General features: G+C 43.7%; 1 protein-coding gene across 1 annotated transcript; it reads left to right on the top strand.

The window, feature by feature from the left end:
• Positions 1 to 24,038, top strand: atp8b2 (ATPase phospholipid transporting 8B2). Its single transcript, XM_047598032.1, has 30 exons — positions 1 to 212; positions 2,672 to 2,781; positions 7,925 to 7,983; positions 8,098 to 8,211; positions 8,846 to 8,944; positions 9,061 to 9,122; positions 9,248 to 9,320; positions 9,711 to 9,781; positions 9,879 to 9,958; positions 10,442 to 10,600; positions 10,698 to 10,786; positions 11,840 to 12,036; positions 12,990 to 13,110; positions 13,217 to 13,304; positions 13,392 to 13,426; positions 13,549 to 13,708; positions 13,822 to 14,010; positions 14,659 to 14,774; positions 15,040 to 15,204; positions 15,590 to 15,701; positions 16,490 to 16,595; positions 17,405 to 17,711; positions 17,869 to 18,052; positions 19,167 to 19,390; positions 19,487 to 19,570; positions 19,907 to 20,152; positions 20,258 to 20,396; positions 21,177 to 21,307; positions 21,948 to 22,550; positions 22,678 to 24,038. The coding sequence occupies exons 2-30, from the start codon at positions 2,757 to 2,759 to the stop codon at positions 22,774 to 22,776; spliced, it is 4,137 nt and encodes a 1,378-aa protein (XP_047453988.1). The 5' UTR covers positions 1 to 212; positions 2,672 to 2,756; the 3' UTR covers positions 22,777 to 24,038.
• The last annotated feature ends 127 nt before the right edge of the window (positions 24,039 to 24,165 follow it).

Consider the following 24,165-nt stretch of genomic DNA (forward strand, 5'->3'; position numbering starts at 1 on the left):
CTTTAAACCGAAGCCCATCCCTCCCTCACCTCCACACGGTGTATGTGGCGCGTCCCCGGTAAACTGCCTCACCCTCCCACCTCAGTGGCCTTAAATCATCACTGTCCGGCGTCAAGTCCGAATTCAAACCCCGGAACCTCATCATGACCTCGGCGACAGGAACAACCAGGGCGCCTCTACCAGAAACATATTTATAACGCCAACTTAATAAGGTAGGATGCGTGTGCTGAGCTGTTGTAGCGGTGGTTGTCTGCTTTATCAGCTGGAAATATTGACCCGCGTCTCGGTTTTCATTGTGAAGTATTCAGCTCTTATTACTGCGCCAATGTGCTGTACTTTTTAAAGCTGCTCAGCCCGTACAGTAAGCTACATGCGGTCCCTTTTGGGGGATTTGTAACCTAAAGCAATGTCTGATATTAGTCATAAGATTCACCAAAGTCTAAGTGAAAGTTAGTCATACTACTGTAGAGATGTTTATGGCTGATAAGAAAAGAGGAGGTCTATAATACCGGTTTAACCGACAGTGTGTGGCTCATTTTCATCTGGATGCAGATGTATTTATGTGGTATATCAGAGGAGCTCACTTTGAATGCTGAAGTGAGTTTAGAAGTCATTGTTTTAAGATAGATCATGTGTGTAGAGCATACAGTAAGTTGAGCAAACCAGACGGTGGACATTAATACAATTATAAATTAGTGAAAGAACACACGAGCCTAGTTTAATTAATCAGGCCAATTACACTTACACATTACAGCGCAACTGTCTTGAACTCTTCAACTTTTGCTTATGTATTTATGTACTTCCTCATGAAAGTTACCACAGTGACCGTAATCCTGCAGTTTATACATAACACAGAACTGTATTTGTAGTAGTCGTAGCATAGAAACAAAGAAAAAAGAAAAAAAGTAATTTAATAGCTACACAAAACGCATCCCTTGAATTCGGACTGCTGATTATTCTGGTCTTTTGAGGTTTTACTTTATTGATTTGTGTGGTATTAATGGTAATAGTATGATTTTGTGGGTTCGTGTTGAGAGGATAAAATTTGGATTAGATATAGTTTCCTACGTATACGGGTTACACCACACATCCTCTACAAAAGACAGAGAGGAATTTAGTCACTTCATTTATCTTCCAGAAGTAAATAGTCAGTTTACACCAATTATTCTGTGACTTAATGTTTTATTATTGGGTTCTCTTTTCTCCCATTTGGAAATAACTAGAGAAGCCTATATTATAGTCATCTCTCTGGCAGTAGGTTGTGCAGATATACAAAAAATATGTGATATTAACAACCCTTTAAGAGCCAGGCTGAACCCAATTAGAATGATAAATAAAATAAAAAGACGTCCTCACACAGTCGCGATCCTGTCATTCTTCTCTATATCCGATTTTAGCTTTTGAAAGAAATTGTCGCCAGTGAGTACTCGTGCTGACTCATGACTCAACATGAGTTTTTTGTTGACTACAGTCCACGTTTTGTTATGTTTAAGGTGTGACGTGCTGTTGCACCTTGCAGTTCAAAGCAACACATTAGATTAGGGATTTGTTCCGCTCCAAATCCTCTAAAACATTAGCCAGACTCCAGTGAGAGGGATGAAAGGAATTCGGCCCAGAGGCCAAGAAAGGTGCTCAGATATACAGCATGTCCCTGGTGTTTCTCACTCTCCTGGCCGCCAGCTTTTTTGATTTTTTTTTACAAGGGTGCTGAGGGTCTGTAAGGGTTCACAGGAGATGGAGAGCTTTAGAGAGAGAGGGATGTGACAGCTGGAAGACTGATGAGAGCAGAGAGGTGAGAGAACATGAGTTTGCACCTTCTGGTATCTATTTGATGGATAAATAGGCGCAATATAGAACAGAACGTGATGCAAAAAAAAAAAAAAAAAAAAAAAGAAGCTGGATGCTGGAAAGTGAAAGCTGATCCGTTGACCTCACATGGAGAAAGGAGCTCTTTCTCCAGAATATTGATTGGATGCTCTCAGTATTGAACCCCTGTCTGCCATATTGTTTGCGTCTCGTAGTGTGCACTACAAACCCCAGACAGAGACGTAGAACGGCTCACCTCTGCAGCTTCATCTGTCATCCCGCTGCCTTTCAGCTTCCGTACTTAGCTGAGGTAAAACACAGTGAATACCAGCAGTGAGGTGTATGACACTGACAGGTCAGCATAAAGAGAAGAGAAGAGAAGAGAAGAGAAGAGAAGAGAAGAGAAGAGAAGAGAAGAGAAGTTCATTAGATGTGCTGTGCATGCAAAAAAAGAAAGAAAGCTGCTCCATTACTCATTCCCATCCATTATAGGAGGAGACTGACAGTGGATCTGGCCCAAGCCACTAGTCCCCAGACACAATGTGCCACAGAGACAGATGCAGCTCTCTGCTGAATGTCATTTCCTCATTACACCTCTAACAGACCAGAGATGGTCTGGTGTGTGTGTGCGAGGGCTGCGTTGTGCTGTGGTTTTAATGCCTGGCTGATTTTCACTTTGTCAGTGGACAGACATGTTTTTTTTTTTCACAATCAAAGAAGAAGGCAGGACACTAAATGCTGTGCACAGCTAAAACGAAACTTTCAACTCTTTGTGTCATTATTTATGTAACTTTCACACCACATCTTCCTTCCCCAGTTCTGTAATGATTCGATAATGACTTTTATTTGCCATTTTCTCAATTAGGCTACTCCTGTGTCCTTCCCCTCCTCTTCTATCCATCAGCAGACAGTCCCATGGGCCATAGCAGAAGGACGGCAGCAGAGTGGAGATGTTCAGAAAGAGGCCTCCTCCAGGTCAGCCCCTTGTTAAACACATTCATCAACTGTGCATTTGAACTAGTCTAGTGTTAATGGTCACGGTGGCTTGGTGACTGTAAAACACAAGGGTAAACATGGGTGATTCGTATGCAGTAAAACTCACAAGGCTCTTTTTATCTTGTGTTGTCAAATGTCTGAGGTTTTGTTTAACTAAGCGTAAACGTGCACAGGATGTATGGAGGAAGGACTCTAATGTGATTGTCAAGTCTTAAGTTGTTCAGGGATGCAATAAGAACCTGCTGAGCACAAGCACGAATGTAATCACATCTTTATGGTGCACAGGTCAACAATATGCCAGTAGCATCCTTTTATCACATTGTAGACGTTGTCAGTCGAGCAGTGTCATCGCCAGTGCCTACTAAAAAGATTGTTATTCTCTGCTATATATGGCTACTGTTTTGACAAGTGAAAGACAGCTCATGCTCAAAATAAAATTTCTTTCAAATGCCACACAGTCATAGTTTACTCAAAATGTAAACACGCATGGACCTAAATGCTACTGGAGTGTCAACCTTACATGAAGCCTCAAGCGAGGACGACATTTAGTCAGATTTTATCCATATGATCTCCGGATGCATGCATATTCATGAATATGAGACTATTGTGAAGCAGCAACGGTCATTTTACTTGAATGTCACATGCAGATTAGTTTCATCAGCCTACTAACTAGGTTATGTACCCAATTACACCTCAGACTTTTATAATGATTTGCAAACAATAATTGGATAAATAGCACCTTTAAATGGTGATATGTTTTAAAAATGAATTGTAGTCGCCCGTATTCAGAAATCTCACCTTAGTTTTGTTTTATTTTACGTTTTTATGCTCGTTATAAGAATAATACGTGCTCAGTGGAAGATGAGGGGAATGCTCACTACTAAACGTGTGTGTTAGGACGCCGTTGATGTATCGGCACGAGACTCCCCGCGCAGCACGTGCTCGGGCACCTGTGTCGGCCCCGCCCACTGCGGCGCACCTTCTCGTGCTAAACGCGCAGGAAGCCGGACCAGCGCACGAGTCACCGTCGCTCCAACCTCCAGGGTCTCACCGCAGTCCTATCGGCTTAGCCAGATCCAAAATGGCGCCCAGTTTCCTCATCCCGCCACCACAGACTGTTTATGTCCGAGACTCGCTCCGCTGTGGGATCCCTGCAGAGGCGGTTGCCATGGTAACGCCATCCAAAATCATAGTCTGCGAGGTTACGTAATGCCTCCACCGGGCAGTGTTTGTGTAGTGGATGAGACTTAAAACTGTGATGCAGCTTGGATTGAATGATGAGGCTGCAGAATCGGTAAAACAGTGCTGATGTGGATTTGAGCAACACGGACGCTTTGCAATATTGCAGTGTATCTTAAAGGAAAATACATATATTTTTTAAGAAGACATATAAATTTGAAGGATTTTGAGTTGAATTTAGCTTATTGGTTAAAAAATAGTCCAGATTTTTTTGCTGAAGGAGGGAGAGAAAGGGACAGAGGCAGGGACGAACCAAACGTGCGTGTGTTTTGTGAGGGGAGAGAGGACGCAACAGTGAAGCAGGGATGGGACGGTCCCATTAATCCAACTTGACTGAAGTTGAGACCGGAGCTTCATCCCCGCGTCCTTGCGGAGATGTGACGGTCAGAAGTGGCGTCACCTGTCCCCGGAACCAGCGCACATCCAAAAGAAATTTCACACGGTCACCTAAAGAGATTTAAAGATGACAGTGCCGAAAGAAATCCCGGAGAAATGGTTTCCAGTCGTTCTCCCCCTGCACAGAAAGAAAAAAAAAGCATCTGGTGGTGGAGGAAAATCGAGCAAGAAGCGGACAGGTATGAGTTTGTGCGTCAGTTAAAGCTGCAGTTTCTTGACGGATCATCACCCCGAGGCTGCTGACTGTACAAACTGCATATGTGTTTTTAAATAAATATCATCTCTCATCTTCATCCCAGCTGAGTCCAAGTTTCATTCCGTCTTCGCCTCACTCACCCCATATAGTATTTGGTTGTTTATGTGTGTGTGCACTGCGCCCCTCATCATATTTCATGTCTCCATAACAGACCTTATTGACTATTTTATACTGTAACACATTGTGCCTGTAATCACAGCATATTGGGCTTATTAATCTATTATTAATCTATTAGGTTTTAGCTCATGTGTTTGTCCTTGTTCACCGTGTGTCAGTTAATACGTCGTACGTGAGCCAAAATAGTTGCTCAGTTTGAACAATTTTCCTGATGAGTTGGAGTTTGCATGTGTAAACAAACGCAGTGTATCTGAATCCGAATTTTAATTGGTTGATGTCCTTGTCTCTAAAGCCTGAGACACTGATCAATCTTCCAGGCGCCAGCCTCAACTGCACTGCTTTGTCTGTATCCTTATTCCTTCACTGAACTATCACAAATCACGCTGGATGTGCACCTTCATTTGACCTCCAGTCCATCAGCCCGTGACTGTGTCAGTGTCGTCGTTTTCTAGCAAATTAGATCAGCGGATGCGCGAGCATGACTGCAGACAATTCTGCTATCCCCTTTTCATCTAATTAGATCAGCCGCTGTGAGAGATGACCACCGAGTCTGATCTGATCCTGACTTAGGTTTAGTTCTGGCAAGGACATTTGTGTTTCCCCTAACTCAGATTGACTGTGCGCTGTCGTCATTATTGTTATGACTCCAGTCTGCAGTAACTCTGCTGTGAGAGTGTGTCGCTCTTGGAGACATAAGGAGATTCAGAGCAGTGGCTTGTGCCCTCACATGTCCGGCCATGAGTGGGAGAGAGTTAAAGAGACAGGAGGGTGGCTAAAACAAAATGAGCACTTTCTTGACTTGGATGTGTATTATGTACTACATTAGGTATTTTAGTTTTAATCAATATTTATATTCACCTCTATGTGTGCATGTGCATGTCTAAAACTAAGCCTTTAACCAAATGTTTCTTGGTAATGGAGCTTTATAGATTTATATACACTTGCTGTATAGCATGTAGTCTGCGTCAGGGCTTTTAATGCCCTTCAAGTTGTTAGACACATTAAACACTTACTGGGCAGTTTTCTAAAGATGCTCATGCATTCAGGCTGAGTTGCACTGGGCAGACAGGCTCTGCTCCTGACAGTAGATGCTTGGAAGCCTCGTTGCTTACCTGGCACAAGCATCTTGCCCCATTTGCAGAGGGTTAATGCAGCCTTGGCGCTGCATGTCCCACACATCTCTCTGGTGGACAATTGCCCCAGAAAAGATCACAGTGACCTTCAGGTGGACTGGAGAAATGCCAGGGGGAAAATGAAAGAGGTGGGAGGGAATGCGCCTACACAATGTCAAATGTGATATTGTTACGCTATCAGTTTAAGAGAGGGAGCCTATCGAATGACATCCACCCGACAGCTGTTGTGATTTTGTACACACCCAAAAATCTGACAGCTGTAAAATGCCCTGCCCTTTCACTTCACACGCAGGGGAGTTGATTACCAAAAGCACTTTGTCTAATAGTACATTTATAACTTACTCAGCTACAGCACACTCAGCTACAGTATGCGCAATAGGGACGTACTTTTAAAACAAGAATTGTCTTCTGAAATCAGTCAGGCTGTAGCTTGTTATTGCTGTTACAGAACATTATGTTGATATATGCCGGGAAACCCTTTATCTAAGATTTAGTCAGAGAGAGATATAAATCTGCCCACAGGCCCGATTCATTTACACTGATTATATACACTTATCAAGCATCAAGCATAACATTATGACCACCTGCCTAATAATGTGTAGGTCTGCACAATACCTCCAAAACAGTTGTGCACTCATCAGAGGAGGCACCCAGTGGTTTCTGGTAAAAGGATGTTGTTAGTGGGGGCCTTGGGTCCTATGGGTTAAACTGTTTTTGTGTGTGTAGGGGTCAGGCTGCATCCTTCCGGGGATGGCTGCTGCCATCAATGAATGTCATTGCTGTGGGGTGGGGCGGCCTGGTCTGGTGTGGGTGGGTGGTACACGTCTAAGTGACATCTACATGAAAGCCATGTCCAAAGGTTTCCCAGCAGAACGTTGAATTGTCACGAGATGATCGCTGTTAGTTGCCTCTCCTGTCAGTGGTCATTATGTTGTGGCTGATCGATGTATAATAAACACATGTGCGGTATTGCTACACAAAGATAAAAAAATATATAAATTTAAAAAAAAAAAGAAATTAATGTGTGTTATTAAACCGACTGATTCCACCATGACAACAACAACAGAGCTGGACTCCAGCCGGCCAGAGCTCATCCGATGCATAAAATCTGCCATAAAACCTGACAACACAGCGGAGCTCTAATGGGTCTTTTTTTTGTGGCCTGTGTTTGTTTGTTGAAGCTGAACATGGCAGGGACAAAGATGTAGGTTATGAGCTGTACACAGCGATAGGGCTTTAGTGTGCTGCAGAAACACAGGAAACCACAGTCTCTTTGTTTATGAGTGTGTGATGTAGTCTGGTCTTGGCGTCTGATGTCCCTTCCTATGTGGGCTCGCTGCCTTTCAGTCGTCAGCCAAAAGAGCTACAGTATCTCTGCATAAGGCGTGCTCTGGCCTTGAAAGTTATATCTGTGTGTGTGCGCGTGTGTGTGTGTGCGCGCATGTGAAAAGTGTACAGCCCTGTGCAACGCAGGCCAGTTAAAAAGCAGCCTCATCAATATTAGAGGGGACGGGCTGGCGGAGGAGGAGGGGAACTCCCAATCTACTTTGCATCAGCATGAAAAGAAACCTAAAAACAGCAAGAGAAGAGAGTGCAGGGTCAGGAGGGGAGACGTACAAAAGCTTTAACAAAAGAAGAAGAAGTTTGACTGAGACTGTGTTTCTCTCTGTATATAGATGTGACCCAGTGCGTGAGGTGACTCACACAGATGCACATGTACTCGTTTGCTTGTGTCCGACCCAGATTCCACATCCTTTCATTAAGGGCTTATTAAGGCTCAAACATGGCCTAGAATATTCCAATTTATAGATCAGTGAACACAGTTTGTCTTCACTCCCTTTCTGTCCCCTGGTCTCCTGAAAATACTAGTGATATATATTTTTTTAAATTTACCATTTTCTTCACATGGGTGCAATTTATTTAATGCTTTAATGCGTATATTTTTGTTATGACATGACTCAATTTTAATGTTTTTCTGCAGAGGAGGAGAGGAGGGTCAGAGCCAATGACAGAGAGTACAACGAAAAGTTTCAGTATGCGGTGAGGCCGTCTGCTGCTTTCTCTTGCACATGTTTCATAATATGGACATACAATCTTTGAAACTCTCATGCAGGTAGACTTTATTTTGCATTTTCTTCCATGTTCGTTGTCCAGAGTAACTGCATTATGACATCCAAGTACAACGTCGTCACCTTTCTGCCTGTCAACCTGTTTGAGCAGTTCCAAGAAGTAGCCAACACCTATTTCCTTTTCCTGCTCATACTGCAGGTAAGACGGAGAGATAAAAAAAAAATGTCCTTGTATGCAATTGATTGTAAATCACTCAAGGACCAAGATGCATCTGTGATTGTTAAAGTGATCATCAGAAATAATTAAAACTGGGAAATATAAAATGTGAAACAAGGCCAAGTAATTGCTTTAAGATTTATTTGGTAAGACAACAAAAACAAGTCTAACTTCACAATTGAAAATGTTGTGATTTTTACTAGTTGGGTAACTCTGGGCCCTGATGAAATTACTGAAAAAAAGGCACTGGACGAATCAAACATAAACTTACATTCATGCTAGCATGTTAGCAAACACTAGCATACGAATGTCTGAAATGAAGATGGTGAGCTTGGTATTAACAGACCTGCTGAACATCAGTTGATTTTAACTATGATGAAAAACATCAGATTGTGAACCAACAAACCTTATGTACATTAGCAAGTGTGTATTGTGAGTTTGCGGCTGCTGAGAACTGCGTTACCAGCCCCTAACCACGTGGTTTGGTCCAGTACAGATCAACTCTGTGGCTTGGGGCCAGATGTACAGTATGTGAAGCATCTTTGTGTCACACAGTGCCGTAGTGTTTCTGTTCAGAATAATGCGGCAACCTAACCCTCTGTCTGCCTGTGTGTAGTTGATACCTCAGATCTCCTCCCTGTCCTGGTTCACTACCATCGTGCCTTTAGCCCTGGTGCTGAGCATCACTGCAGTAAAGGATGCCACAGACGACTATGTGAGTGGGATTTCGCACATGACACACTCGCACGCGCGAAGACTAATCATTTCTAGCAGACACTCCCACGTGACTTCTGCTAAATCAAAGCTCACCTCGATGTCTGTCACCCTCAGTTTCGTCACAAGAGCGACAACCAAGTGAACAATCGTCAGTCTCAGGTCCTCATTCGTGGCTCGTAAGTCGTTATTTCCTAAAAATGTCCTGATTAAGTGTCACTTGGGTTTCATTTGCTACGTTTGTTAAGTCACACCAAGTTCACGCCACCGACCTCCACTGTTTCTCCTCAATTCCCCGCTGCAGGGTTCAGAGTGAAAAGTGGATGAATGTTCGTGTGGGTGATATCATTAAACTGGAAAACAACCAGTTTGTGGCAGTAAGTGTGCATCAAGACACGACACGAAACTACACGGTGATCAGTAGTCCATTAGGGCTTGCTGTTATTGACACTGATATATCTACCAAACTGCATCACTTCAGACTACACTCTGCAAATCATTTTTTAGCCCTCTATTTGATTACAATAGCTTTTTATACTGGATAGTAGACCAAACATGATAAAGCCAAACGGATTTCCATACAGAATGTGCCTCATTAGAGAATGCTGTTGCTAATCACCAACTAGTTTCCAGAAGCGATTACTCTTGTCCTTATTTGCGGCTGTAATAGATGTGAACTGTCATAACTGTGCCATCAGTGCTTTTCCAGTTTTGCTCCTATGTCGTCAGATGCAGATGCTAACCTCAGCCGCTGTATCTGTTTTCAGGCTGACCTGCTCCTGTTGTCCAGCAGTGAACCTCACGGGCTCTGTTACATTGAGACAGCCGAGCTGGACGGGTCAGAAAACACTTCAGCTTCTACTCACGGTACCTCGCAGTCTGCAGAAGCAACGGGACACTACGTCTGACTCTCTGTGTGTTGTATTATCTTGCAGAGAGACCAATATGAAGGTTCGTCAGTCTGTCTCCGTGACATGTGAACTTGGAGACCCAAACAACTTGGCTTCCTTCGATGGTGAGATTTGACTCAACTTTCACCTCTGATTTATCCTGTTCGACGAGGCAAAGTTTAATGTTTTCCAGCGTGCTTAAATCAGACGCTTTCCTCTTTCACACCTTTGCACATTAACAATAGAGAACACACTCTTACACGTACAGTTTCTGCCCTCCTCTGCTGCCACTGAATGACAGCACATCATCACCCACCCACCAGCATGCACAGCGAAAGAGCTTCGTGTCAGCACGCCCACACAGCCCTCACCTGCTCAGGAAAATGCATTGTTGCAGCATGTCAGCCCACACTTTGCCTCATATCAGCTTACAAAAGATGTGTGTTGTGAGGATTATCAATCCATCTCTAGCTCTCGCTGCTACTGGAAATATATATATATATATATATAATATATACATTAATGTGAAGTTTTCAACAGCTGTGATTTAGGATCTACTTTACATTTGTGTGTTTGTGTTTTGCATCCGTATCGTTCTTTGTGTGTAGGCGAGGTGGTGTGCGAGCCCCCTAACAACAAGCTGGATCGTTTTTGTGGGACTCTTTACTGGAGGGACAAGAAATACACCCTGACCAACCAGAACATGCTGCTCAGAGGATGTGTCCTCCGCAACACTGAGGCCTGCTACGGCCTTGTCATATTTGCAGGTGTGTGCCCCTCGCATATATTTTCGTGTGAATTTACTGTATGCACTGACGTACGTGATGTGTGTAACAAGTTGGTCCTGTCCCGTTTCCGTCCCAGGCCCAGACACCAAGCTAATGCAGAACAGCGGCCGCACCAAATTTAAGCGTACGAGCATCGATCGCCTGATGAACACTCTGGTCCTCTGGGTAGGACAGCCCGTACCTCTCACTTTCATGTCTCGAAGCTATTTCAGGAGATGATGTCAGTGGCTTCAGTTTAATTTTGATATACTGTATTTGTTTTAATGGCGTAAACTATTTGAGTTTGGGCTCTAAATGATAGACTGTTTACACAGAGGTGCTGATGCTTTTATCTCCTGTCGCCTGGATTATTGTAATGCTCTGCTCTCTGGTCTTCCCAAAAAGACAATTTCCTATTTACAACTATTACAAAATTCAGCCGCATGAGTGCTGACGAGGACCTGAGAGTGGAAACACATTACACCAGTTTTAAAATTGCTGCATTGGCTCCCCGTGCGTTTCAGGATCGATTTTAAGCTTCTTTTAGTAGTTTTTAAATGTCTTGACGGTCTTCTTATATCTTCTTATTTGTCTGACTTACTTTTACCGTATGAAACCCTGAGGTCCCCCCGGCACCAGCCTTTTAACAATACCACAAGTTAGATCTAAAACACACGGGGAGGCACCATTCAGTTATTATGGCCCAGACGGTGGAACAGCCTGCTGGAAAACCTCAGGGCCGCAGAGACTGGTGATACTTTTAAAAAGAGGCTCAGGACTCATCCATTTAATCAGGCTTTTACATGATTTTAATTCTTATTAATTCCATTTTATCACTTTTGATTTTTATTTATGTTATGAGTGTTTTACGTGGCTTATTTTATTGTTTTTGTTCCACTGTTTTTGATTATTTTAATATTCAAGTGTTCATTTACTGGATAAAGCATTTATATGTAGCTATATACATGCATAATTTATTTTATTTATTTTAATTTCTTACCACATCTTACTGGTGATTGGATGGCGCGCACTCAGGTGTGGGGACCGCCCCTCCACCTGGGTCGGGGTGATCTTTGTGGTGGTACCCCTATGGTCAAGGGGCTGGGACCCCTGGGGTGAAGCACTTTGGGTTGGATTTTTTTAGGTACTATATATATTTAAACAAAGTTTCATTTGATTCGATTATAGACTTTAACACCCCAGTTGGGTTTATAGTGTCCACCTGTGCATCTCTTTCAGATCTTTGGCTTCCTGGTGTGCATGGGGATCATCCTGGCTGTGGGTAACGCAGTGTGGGAGAGAGAAGTGGGGTCCCTGTTTCAGAGCTACCTGCCTTGGGACCCTCCTGTGGACAACTTCTTGTTCTCAGCCTTCCTGTCTTTTTGGTCCTACGTCATCATTCTTAACACCGTGGTGCCTATCTCTCTATATGTCAGGTAAAATGATCTATATCACAGACAAAAGTCCAACAGATTAGGTTTGTTTCTAAGATCAGATCATTAGGACAGGTCCAGATTGTCTGTTATTAGTGATCAGAATGGAGCTAGCTGCAGTTGCTGCATCACTAGGCATCAGGAACCACATAGATACGTTAAATAGTCTTGTTCTGGTGGATTCCTTCCAGCTTTGCCTGTGCAAAAACCTTCACCCAAAGTACCAGAAGAATATTTACTTTAGCATCTGCTAACCGGCTGTTGCGTTGTATGTTATCGTCTATAACACTCATTGTCCACTAAACGCATCCATTACCCTGGATTTGATTGACATTGTGTGCAAGCAGCCAGAGCATCATGTCTGAGAAAGATATGTAGAAATCTGGCTGAAATCATACTTTAAATCACTTCCCCTTGAGATCTGACTTTTCTGTCCAGACTTTGTACATTGGATACAATCTGGATTTGCTTAAAATAAGCTATGGGCCCTTCTCAAGTTTGTAGCTTAAGAACAAAGAAAATAATCAAGAAATGCACATAATACAACCTCCTGTCTACATACACATTAGACACAATATGAAGAGGTCACAAAGAAAAAATGAACTTTGTTATTCACTATATTAAGATATTTGTATATTATTCTGAAGAGAGACCAACCACCCAGATGAGGAAAATAGCTGCACATGATGCCCTAAATACAGTTTCCCTTGATTGATCATTTCTGATCTATTGTTTTCATTTCTTGCATTTCTTCAGAACCTTTATGTGTTGCATTCAGTAATCTGTGGCTAATGCATGTGGCTCGGTGCGTGGTTACTGGATCATAGATACCAACCAAAACTAATGGGAACAATATCGTCTGTGGCCTCCTATTTGTTTCGGTGGCACTGTAACTGTCATAAACTCACACCGATGTTTTTGTGTCTCATTTCGTTGCTTACCTGCTGCTGCATCAGTGTGGAGGTGATCAGGCTGGGTCACAGTTACTTCATCAACTGGGACCAGCATATGTTCTGCTCCCAGTGTAACACAGCAGCTGAGGCCAGGACCACCACTCTGAACGAGGAGCTGGGTCAGGTGGGCCTCCACCTTTCAACGCTGTTTACTTTTTTTATGTTTCCTGGGTCTAACTTCGTGTGCGTTTGATAAAAATCTGCATACATTTGTATATTGTTATGTTTAGGTTGAATACATCTTCAGCGATAAGACAGGAACTCTCACTCAAAATATCATGAGCTTCAACAAGTGCTCCATCAATGGACAGACTTATGGTACGTGCACACACAATGTAAATATACCGTGTAAGAAAAACACAGTAACATCACTTCTTACACATCTGGTGTTTTTGTTACTCTCAGGTGAAATAACAGATCCGTTGGTAACTGTTCCAAAGGTAGGTTTGCTTCATTTTTTTATTATTTATTTTAAATAAAATGCCCATCACATGTATTCATACACACGTATAGTATTATGTACTGCTAGTTTATGGTTTAGTGCACCTCTCTTTATCTTCAGAAGCTGGACTTCACTCCCTTCAACCCCCTGGCCGACCCGGATTTCTGTTTCTATGACGAAAAGCTGCTGGAATCAGTAAAAGTGGGAGACTTACACACCCACGAGTTTTTCCGCCTGCTGTCCCTCTGCCACACCGTCATGAGCGAGGAGAAGAGCGAAGGTGAGTTAGAGGAGAAGGAGAAAAAACTGTGAGGCTGTGTGGCAGCCATCTATCACACAGCCGCTGGCCACTGCTATTTATTGTTGTTGTTGTTGTTTTCACTGTCTGCTCAGGAGAGCTGGTCTATAAGGCTCAGTCTCCGGACGAGGGTGCCCTAGTGAAAGCTGCTCGGAACTTCGGCTTTGTGTTTCGCTCCCGAACCCCCGGAACGATCACCACCACAGAGATGGGACGAACTGTCACCTACTCACTGCTCGCCATTCTGGACTTCAACAACATACGCAAGAGGATGTCTGTTATAGGTGCGAACACATCTTCCCTTTTTTTGAACATTTTCAGTTTGCTTTTATAAAATGTGTACATTTTTTTTCTTTTACACAATGAAATCAACTAATCAGTCGTAATACAGCCTCATTTAACAGCTCATTGCAGCAGAAAACACAACACAGGGTAAAGAGGGTGCACTGAGTATAGCTACTGACCTGTTTCCTATCAAAATAAAATTGCAAATTTCCCCACTGTGGGGTAAATAAAATATTTTCTTAACCTAATGTAAGTAAAAATAGCTGCGCGCATGCTTACTTAACTATCTCAACTGCTCACAGGAAGCAGATCTTTTTGAAATATGGGATTTTTGTGCAGTTATGTTTCTTCTCTGCAGCCTTAAATCATAAATATGCACTTAAATGTTGATTCAGGTCAAGATTAGCCTGTAGTCAGGCTTACATTACAAACTTTCCAGTGATTTATCTTCTTGTAAGTTGCGGAAAAATCAACTGCTGGTTATAAATTACTCTTGGCCGAGCTTCTGTTTTAGTGTGGCAGGAGAGCACTAACACTGCCAGGCTCTGAGCACACACTCATATATCAGAAGGCAGAAGCCTGTGTGACACGTCGTTTCTGCCTCTGGACGTTTTAAAACCTTTGTTACATTTGATTTTTACTTTCAGTTCGTAGCCCAGAGGGCAGGATCCGACTTTACTGTAAAGGAGCTGACACTGTGCTGTTGGAGAGACTCCACCCTTGTAACCAGGAACTGATGAGTATCACCTCAGACCACCTCAATGTAAGTCAACAATACTGGCCCTCCAAAAACCTTTCTACATGTGCATGGAGTTGCACTGCCACCTAGTGTCCACATGCACTAAGACAGCTTTTAAGAGTTGTAACTTTTTACCTTCTTTCTCCGGTAATAGCATTTTTTAGCAAGTTTAGATCCAATGTTAGTTAAATATCAACTTAGGACGTCGTGTCATGTTTCGCCATCCTTGCGTCGACATGCACGTACCATTTACGGTATGTTTGTGTTTGTTTGTGTATCTTGGCTCTAGGAGTACGCAGCAGATGGGTTGAGGACTCTGGCCCTGGCCTACAGGGACCTGTCAGAGGACGAGTGGGAGGCCTGGTCGGAGAGCCACCGCTTCGCTGACAAGGCCACCGACTGCAGGGAGGACAGGCTAGCAGCAGCTTATGAGCAGATAGAGCAAGACATGATGGTTAGTGTCTTAGTTTGAAAGCGTGCAGGCACTCAAAGATTATGTCTGTCTGGAATTTTCAGCGTTGCCAGTTTGACTGTTGTTTCCTTTCTGTGACCTTTTTGTGCTGCTTTACCAAGCAAAGTGAAAATGCTACAAAAAGGGGAACTTGGGGCTATTACAAACTCTAATTGCACCGGGGAAATTCCTGTGTTTTATTTTTACATTTTTCAGAGACAGATACTTAAAGTTTATAACTTTTCTGAGGCTGGTGGTATCGGCATCATTCAAAAGTCATAATAGTCATGATACAGAAATTGCTTTGCAGCTTTCCTTAAAATTCCCCGCCAGTGTGATTACTAGAGTTGTGTGTAAGTGTGGGTCTCTCTGTGGTCCGTGTGGCTAGCTCCTGGGTGCCACGGCTATAGAGGACAAGCTGCAGGAAGGCGTCCCAGAGACCATCGCTGTCCTCTCTCTGGCCAACATCAAGATCTGGGTTCTTACTGGAGACAAGCAGGGTGAGATGCACACACTTTCACATGAGCTTTTAGAGCTTAGTTTGGCCATAAGTATATAAAGCAAGAAGCAAGAGGAAGTTACAATAAATTAAGACCCACATGTTTGTGGCAAGGTGCTTACAGACTACATTAAACCCTTTAACGTCGCTGCAGCTGTCTGGCCCTGTCTGGTTGCTGTTCCATGTGGATATAAAGCTGTGCAGCTCTGTTGCACTCTGCCACGCTTACATGGTTGACAAACCTACCCCAAGAACCCCACTCCCTTGTGCTGGCCTGGCGCTGGAAGTAGGTTGAAATTACTGAATAAAGCTTATAGATAGTACCCCAGATATGATAAAGTATCCTCCAAAACATCAGCAATATCAATTTTGCAACACAAAATGACAATGTGCAAACACCAGGTGGTCAAAACTAGTGGTTGTCCTCAAAGGACCACAGTCGGTCAGCATTACCGCAGTGTTTGAAAACTACAGAGATGTGCTCGGTCTGCGTGCCAGCAGATTCGTGTCTGGAAGATTTAGTAGATCAGCGCATGGTGCAGCCAGTGTGGTGCCAAGTAAAATTAGCTAATTGAATTCACGCAAGTGTGGAGGAAAAAAAAAAATCTATGTAGGACATTCTTTGTGTGACACCTTCATTTTTTCAATTTTCTAAAACTGTGTCGACAGTCACTTCGTAATAGAACCAACCAAGACAAAGGAGCTATGTATCTGACTGCAGCTCTCTTTGTTTCGTTGTTTGTGACTGAGACGCTCCTCTCCATCTGTCCCCTCTTCTCTCTCACACAGAAACGGCCGTCAACATAGGTTATTCCTGTAAGATGCTGACGGATGATATGACGGAGGTGTTCATCATCAGCGGACACACCGTTCAGAGCGTACGGCAGGAGCTCAGGTCAGTCTGCTGATACGGATGGACGGATGCTTGTCCGTCTTTCTGTCTCCTGGTCTCTGTTTCTCAGTTCTGTGATTTCAAATCGCATAAAACGGGGGGTGGCAGAAAAAAACTAGGAAGTGCACGCATGGGTGGAGTGAGTAGGTGTGAGACTGGTACTGTGAGAGAATCACTCAACAATGTCCAGTGCTGAGCTTGTGTTTTGACTACTCCAGTTGAGTCGACTGTTTAAACTGTTACTCAGTTCAGGTAAATGTTACTTATCTAGTGTCAGTAACAATACAAACTGAACCCCAGACTGAACAAAGGTGACGGTGGAAAGGAAAAACACTTTTAACATGAAGAAAACTTGAGCAAAACCGTGATCCAATCTGATTGACGCCATCCGGGTAGAGACAGAAAAAGAGAGCATGTCTTACACGCTTACATTTGACCAAAGCATACATGTAGAAGCTAATATAAGTACAAGACATAACTGATGTACTATCACAGGTGAGTTAGCTGCTATAATGATCAAAGACAGGAGGCACCATAGGCAGGTGGGAGAATGATGCATTCAGGTAGGCGTGGATAAGTACAGGTCAGAAAGACTAGGCATGTTGATGAAACCAGGACCACAGATGAGGATAGCATAGATCTGAAATATCTAACCTCTGCACATTTCATATTGATGATGTCTTTCAGGTTTAAATTTTTTTTTCTCTCATCTGCTCCTGAAGTCCTTCTTGAGGATCCCTCTCGCTCTCAAATCTTCCAGCTTATCCCCTCGGCCGCTCTGACGTGGCGTTCGTTTGTGTCTCTTTCACCAGGAGGGCGAGGGAAAAGATGATTGAGCTGTCACAAACCAGAGATGGAGGGAAGGAGGAAGGGATGGAAGAGATGGGGGAGGCGTGTTTCATGGGTAATGGCTTCAAGGAAGGACAAGAAGGAGATGGTACAGCCACATCAGCAGCCACATCAGCAGCAGCAGCAGGAGGAGGAGGAGGAGGAGGAGGAGGAGTAGGAGGAGCAGGGGGAGAAGGGAAACAAATACAGTGCCCCACACCCTCTCCTCCCTCTAACCTCTTGGACAACATCTCTGGAGAGTTTGCCCTCGTAATCAACGGTCACAGTCTGGTATGAACGGCATGCCCTTTGAACTCTCATACCATACAAACGCACATACACAAAAACCAGTAAGGGTCATGAAAAGTAAAACTGCTGTTTTACAGAAGTACCATCATCTGCATCAGCAAAACATTCCTCGTTAATAACCTTCTCTCCACTTCCTCAGGCCCATGCACTTGAAGCGGACATGGAGCGAGAGTTTCTGTCGACGGCGTGCGCGTGCAAAGCAGTGATCTGCTGCAGAGTCACGCCGCTGCAAAAGGCTCAGGTGGTGGAGCTCATCAAGAAACACAAGAAGGCGGTGACTCTGGCGATCGGAGACGGCGCCAACGACGTCAGCATGATCAAAAGTGAGCCGTGCGCGTGGGATGGACGGATGCATGACGGATGACACAATGGAGTGTTATTGTTGAGACGGGAAGGAAAGAGAGAAGTTGGCTTTAGCTGTGTGCGTGCCAAGCCTACCTTTAAGCAATGGAAATTCTAAGCAGAAGTTCTCGAAGTTGTTTATCCTCACGGTTTTACTAGTAATGACGGAGGCTGTGTGGAAATGTGTGTTGCAGTGGGCCTTATGTCCTCATATGGTCTGCAGAGTAGCGAAGATAACCACTTCTAAGTTATAATTCTGGTGTAAATTTACAAATATGTTCACTCCAGTTCCTAAAATCACTAGAAACGGAACAGTGTGATATAAAATAACACCTGTCAGACAGTGTCGAACTCTTCTTGAACCTAGAACTCGGGGCTCTGTGTCGCTTGTAACATTCAGTGGTTTGTAATTATTGCATGGCGTTGCATGTCTGTCTGCGGCTGTACATCACGTCTGCGTTTACTGTATATGTGCAGGTTTGTTGAAATGAATTTATGCAAGTACGAAGCAGAAATGCAATCAGTGCAGCGGCGATGGGTGGGGTTGGTTCACATCCTGTGATGTCTGTTACCTTTTGTTCTCGCCTGTGGCATTCATTCCGTAGGTGTTACTTTAAACGCGGCAAAGATACTCAGGCGATTGAGATAAATAGATTAATGAATTGGTGAGAAATCCATTGTTATTGTTTTATGGATCATTTACAAGCTGTTACAAAGAAGTATCTGGAGTTTCCAGGTTGTGAGAACATTTTCTGGGTAGCTCTTATCCTCCTACAGATACACCGTTCTTATCGTCTTAGTACTGAGTTTTGATAAAATGATAAATGATTGATATGGATTTTAATTAGCCTATACAAACCGTTCAGGAAGAGAACAAAGTTTGAACATGACACATTTTCATCTGTACGACTTAAATAAAACAAGTTCTCTTTCTTGCATGGTAAATGGTTTAAGTTGTATCAAAAGCAGAAGAATGCAGCCTAAAATAAAAGTCCAGTCGTATCAGCAACAGCCTGCTGATGTCCTCTCCTCTCCTCTCCTCTCCTCTCCTCTCCTCTCCTCTCCTCTCCTCTCCTCTCCTCTCCTCTCCTCCAGGTGCTCATATTGGAGTCGGTATTTCGGGTCAGGAGGGGATCCAGGCTGTGCTGGCTAGCGACTACTCCTTCTCCCAGTTCCGCTTCCTGCAGCGCCTCCTCCTGGTCCACGGGCGCTGGTCCTACTTGCGCATGTGTCGTTTCCTCTGCTATTTCTTCTACAAGAACTTTGCCTTCACCATGGTGCACTTCTGGTTCGGCTTCTTCTGCGGCTTCTCCGCGCAGGTCAGAGAGCGGTTAACTAGAATACACATCATCAAGAATCACAGTCACCCGATTTTAACCGCATGCATGTGTGTCTGTCGCCTCTCTCTCTTGCAGACAGTATATGATCAATACTTCATCACACTCTACAACATTGTCTATACCTCCCTCCCTGTGCTGGCCATGGGGATATTTGACCAGGTCTTTTCACTTAATTACTTTATACTGAGCTCAAACTGTATCATATTCCTTTTTGTACAGATATGTACGGTTCACAGATGAGAATCCTGTGTGATTTTGTCGACATCCATCCATGACAACATTTATTAATTAAATTAAAATGCTAACTAGAGTGTCTACAACGGGACACGTTGTTAAACGTCAGAAGGACGTCAGTGTCCGTTTAGTCGATGTAACACGTACGTTATTATGCTGATGTTTGCATTTTGCCACAAACCCAAGAAACCACTGGCTTAGCTGCAGACGTTCTAGTCTTATTTTAGTTTGCGCAGCCTCTCACTTCCTCTCTTATGGCAGGATGTTCCTGACCAGAGGAGTCTGGAGTATCCCAAGCTGTACGAGCCCGGGCAGCTCAACCTCCTCTTCAACAAGAGAGAGTTCTTCATCTGCATCGCCCAGGGCATCTACACATCAGTGGTGCTGTTTTTTGTCCCCTACGCCGTCCTGTCCGACGCCACTCAGAGCACCGGAGTGCCCCTGGCCGACTACCAGACCTTCGCGGTCACCACAGCAACATCCCTGGTTATTGTGGTCAGTGTACAGGTGGGTGGGTCAAGGGTTGTGTTAACTCTCCTACATTAAAGTGCAATATGTTTCCCTGCTTAACTACCGTACTCAACTGTGCACCATGTCTGTGTGATTTTGCAGATCGCTCTTGACACAGGCTTCTGGACTGTTATCAACCATGTGTTTGTGTGGGGCTCTCTGGGCTCCTATTTCACCATCATGTTTGCTCTGCACAGTCAGACTCTCTTCAGGATCTTTCCCAATCAGTTCCACTTTGTAGGTTGGTCCCCTGGTTTCTCTTTATTCCACTTTAATACGCGCACAAGCGTACGTCAAAATAAACACTGTAAACACCGTCATGGTCTGAGTTAAGAAATAATAACACGTTGCACTCAATTTACATACACTGCATGATTTCTCAAATGTGCCCATTCCTTTGCTGTGGCCAGAATTAGAATCAGAATTTGTTTTTCCAGTGTCAAAGTTCACGGTCACTACGGCTTCACAAAAAAGGAAGTGGGCAGTAAGTCAATGTGGAAGCAGGATCTCAGAAAATTGAGGGGATGAATTATTTACATTTTAAAATATCATCTTAGAAAAAAAAAGGCATTGTAGCCAACCTGTAAATAGGCCGGCCTGGCTGGAATCACGTCTGACCAGAATAAGAGTCTGTTGAAGTAATTATGGCACAATCAGTTCCAAACTAAGCTTCCCTAGACCACCTGTTCGCCTCAAAAGGCAGGTCAAAGGACAATGACCGCACAAAACATGTTTTCGCTATCACCCAAAAGATTGTATTCTAAAATACTCCACAGATGTCTAGGCAGAAATGATGAAGGGGATGATTTTACATCCAAAGGATCAAAAGTCAACTTCACTGTGACAAATACTTTTATTGATCCACTTGAAAGTCTTCAATAGGTTTTCTACATGGTTCTGGACACATATGGGTTTAAACAATTGGTTGATGGAGGGAAACTTGTAGTTTTCAACAAATCTGGTAAAATATGAAATATTAAAATCTGAATGTCTGTGTCTGTATTTGTGTTTGTGAGTGCAGGTAGTGCCCAGAGCACATTATTGCAGCCGGTCGTGTGGTTGACTATTGCACTGGCTACAGCAATATGCATAGTTCCAGTTTTGGCATTCCGCTTCCTCAAGCTGGACCTCAAACCTCAGCTCTCAGACACGGTGAGAAAATGCACGGACGTTTCCCGTTGTGATGAGTCCATCTTCTTGGTTGCGACATGTCTGTGTTTTCCTCGTATGTCAGCCTGAAATGTGCCACAGCAATGATTAACCACGCACGTAAAACCGATACTTCTGAGCGTGGGATGGCAAGTGGGTGCAGGCCTCGTGAACTCCAACTACCCAGCAAATATTGACTCAATCAGTGCACCCTAATGACACAAGCTGCTTTCAGTTGATGAATAAAGGTCGAGTACGTGGCTTTGTTGGCCCCTTTTTATTTTAAGCTAGCTGAGCATCCAACCGAAGCCGCTGCGAAGCTGGTGTTCCGTTTTTCATTTTTATGTAGCTGCTCTGCAGTCCTTCTCTTATGCGGGGATAAAGGTTGAGCTGTAAAGTACAAAATGTTCGGAGTTTAGAAAGGCAGTGTGATCAGTTGTTGGAGTGAAACATATGCAGGGCTTACTAAAGGCTACAATCAGTGAGGATCACAGAAAAGCAAAAGAGCAATTAAGAGATTAGTAAATGAAAAATAAATATAATAATTTAAAAGTATTTAAAGCAAAACATATAATTACTATAAGTGACTAACAATTACATGCTAGTGGATGTAGAAATAACACCCCCTTACTCTCCTTTTCAGGTACGTTACACTCAGCTGGTGAGGCAAAAGAGACGCAAACCTCTAGGTCGGAGCATTGGAGGCGCCTGGCGTGGTGTCGGCGGTGTGTCAGAGGGCCGTCTGGGCGCTCGCAGCGGTTCCAGGAGGTCGGGATATGCCTTCGCCCACCAGGAGGGCTTTGGAGAGCTGATCACTTCAGGGAAAAACATGAGGCTCTCCTCTCTGGCCCTGGCTTCATTTGCTTCCAGACACAGCTCCAGCTGGATCGACACGCTGCGAAGGAAGAAAGCCACTCACACTCACACTCCCACCAGCACCTCAGGGGAGTGCAGCCCCGCGCCCAGCTTCGTCTCCGGGTCCGTTCCACCTCTTTCGAACTCTTCCTCTGTTCTGGGTGGCTCCCAAGATACACCCATCGAGGAGGAAACGGTTGCAGCACCACCTCAGAATACACAGACTGCCCTCACTTCGTCCACACAAACCCCACCAGCTTTACCACCAGCCGCAGAAGGAGCTGCGCCTACGGCCTCAGCTCAGGCCTCGAGTGCCGGCACCTCCACGGCGTCGAAGCCCCACGGAGGAGACTCACCTGGAGGCTGGACCCTCTCTTTGGGGACTGTGCAGGTCAGCTGCTGTTATTTCCTTTTATATGGCAATGACACCATATAATAATACCAATAATAATAATAACAAAGCAGATTTTTCTGTTTTCAGCATAGGACCAGTTAACCTTTTCTTCTTTGTCCGGCAGGAAGCTCTGTTTGGTTGGAAGGGTATCACGACTCGTACCAGTGCATCCAGCAGCCCTGGCCCACCCTCTGTTGCCAAGGAAACCAGTCAGAATGAGTGAAAGTTGTGCAAAGAGGTGAATGAATCCCGCATCTGCTACCATCTGCCAGATGTTTGCACACACGTACATGATGCGTTGTGTGCTTTTCTGGAAAGATACTAAGACTGGAGAGAACACACGGACTGTAATAAAAAAAAAAAGCAAAAAAAAAAAAACACAGTGTTCTGGTCTCAAAATAAATCGTGCAAGAGGAAGCGGCCCCATTCTAATGAGATGGACTTGGACTGTCCCAGCTATAAATGAACATTTCATAGTGAGGTAGCTGATCCCAAAATGTGTGATGACTGTGTTCATAAACGGCTAAGATTTACTTTATATATGTGATGGTGCAGAAACACAAGATAACTAGCTCTGAATTATCTGGAAGGTTGTTTCTGCTTATTTTACAAGCCTCACTTACAACTAAGCCACTCATCTCTTCGGATTACCAATGAGATGAATGAATGAAGCCAGTTTTAACCAGTGAGGTGCAGCCGTTATTGTTTATAAAAATCAGCGTCTCCAGTGTGTCCACTATAGTTCTCAATGAGAACGTTTTTTATTTATTTACAGTCGCAAGATTTCTATCCTTTTTCTTTTACTGATATGTTTTCTTACTTGTTGCACTGTGTTCCACATCTCCCACATCTTTTTGCATCATATTGATGTGTTTATAATGGCCTTGTTGAGTTGCACCTTAAATTAAAATGTCAGTGCTTTCAGGCCAGAGCAACACAGTCTGAAAACAAACTGCCACTGGTTTACTTTGAGTTGGACCGTTGGGGCAAAGTGGAAAAAAAATACAATAAAAACAATAAAAAAAAGTTACACTGTAAGGAAATTGATATTTAAAGTTGATAAATGTCATTCTACGAGTAGACAGTTGTGTTGATTCATACTGTGTACTTACACTCAGTCACTCAGTGAAGTGCTTTAAATGAAGGGAAGCTGTCTGTGAATATCAATGCCTTAAAAATGCCAACATATTGGCTCATGCTTTGATTGATTTCTTTACCCTCAGTCTATCTGTTTGCATATTTGTTGCAAACATTCCTCTCAAATACTGACCCCTGATCAATTTCAGGCTTAGCTAATCATGAAATGACCAGAGGAACAATATGAATGCTCTTGGACATCTCCCTGTACGACTGTCGTCAAGTAAGCAGGTTGGTCTTCCGAAAAATATTTTGGAAATGAATGTACTGTACAGCATTCGGCCCAAAGGACTAAATTATCTTGGTGGAACACGGAACTGTTGAATAAAAAATGTCACCTCTCTTTAACATACTGTGTCCTATGCAAATGTCATTTCATTTAGCAACCAGTGCTCATGGTAGAAATGAGTGTGCAGCAAATAGTGAAATGAGCTCAAGTGAAAAAAGGGAGAGACGGCTTGTGAATTTGTACGTT

The sequence above is a fragment of the Mugil cephalus genome, chromosome 11, assembly GCF_022458985.1.
Source record: "Mugil cephalus isolate CIBA_MC_2020 chromosome 11, CIBA_Mcephalus_1.1, whole genome shotgun sequence".
In the NCBI taxonomy this organism is placed as follows: Eukaryota; Metazoa; Chordata; class Actinopteri; order Mugiliformes; family Mugilidae; genus Mugil; species Mugil cephalus.

Excerpts from the sequence above, each read along its gene's own strand:
- atp8b2 (XM_047598032.1), top strand. The coding sequence starts at position 2,757 with ATGTTCAGAAAGAGGCCTCCTCCAG. Across the intron at positions 13,427-13,548 it reads CGTTGGTAACTGTTCCAAAG|AAGCTGGACTTCACTCCCTT; the intron begins GTAGGTTTGCTT and ends CTTTATCTTCAG. Across the intron at positions 13,709-13,821 it reads GAGCGAGGAGAAGAGCGAAG|GAGAGCTGGTCTATAAGGCT; the intron begins GTGAGTTAGAGG and ends CTGTCTGCTCAG.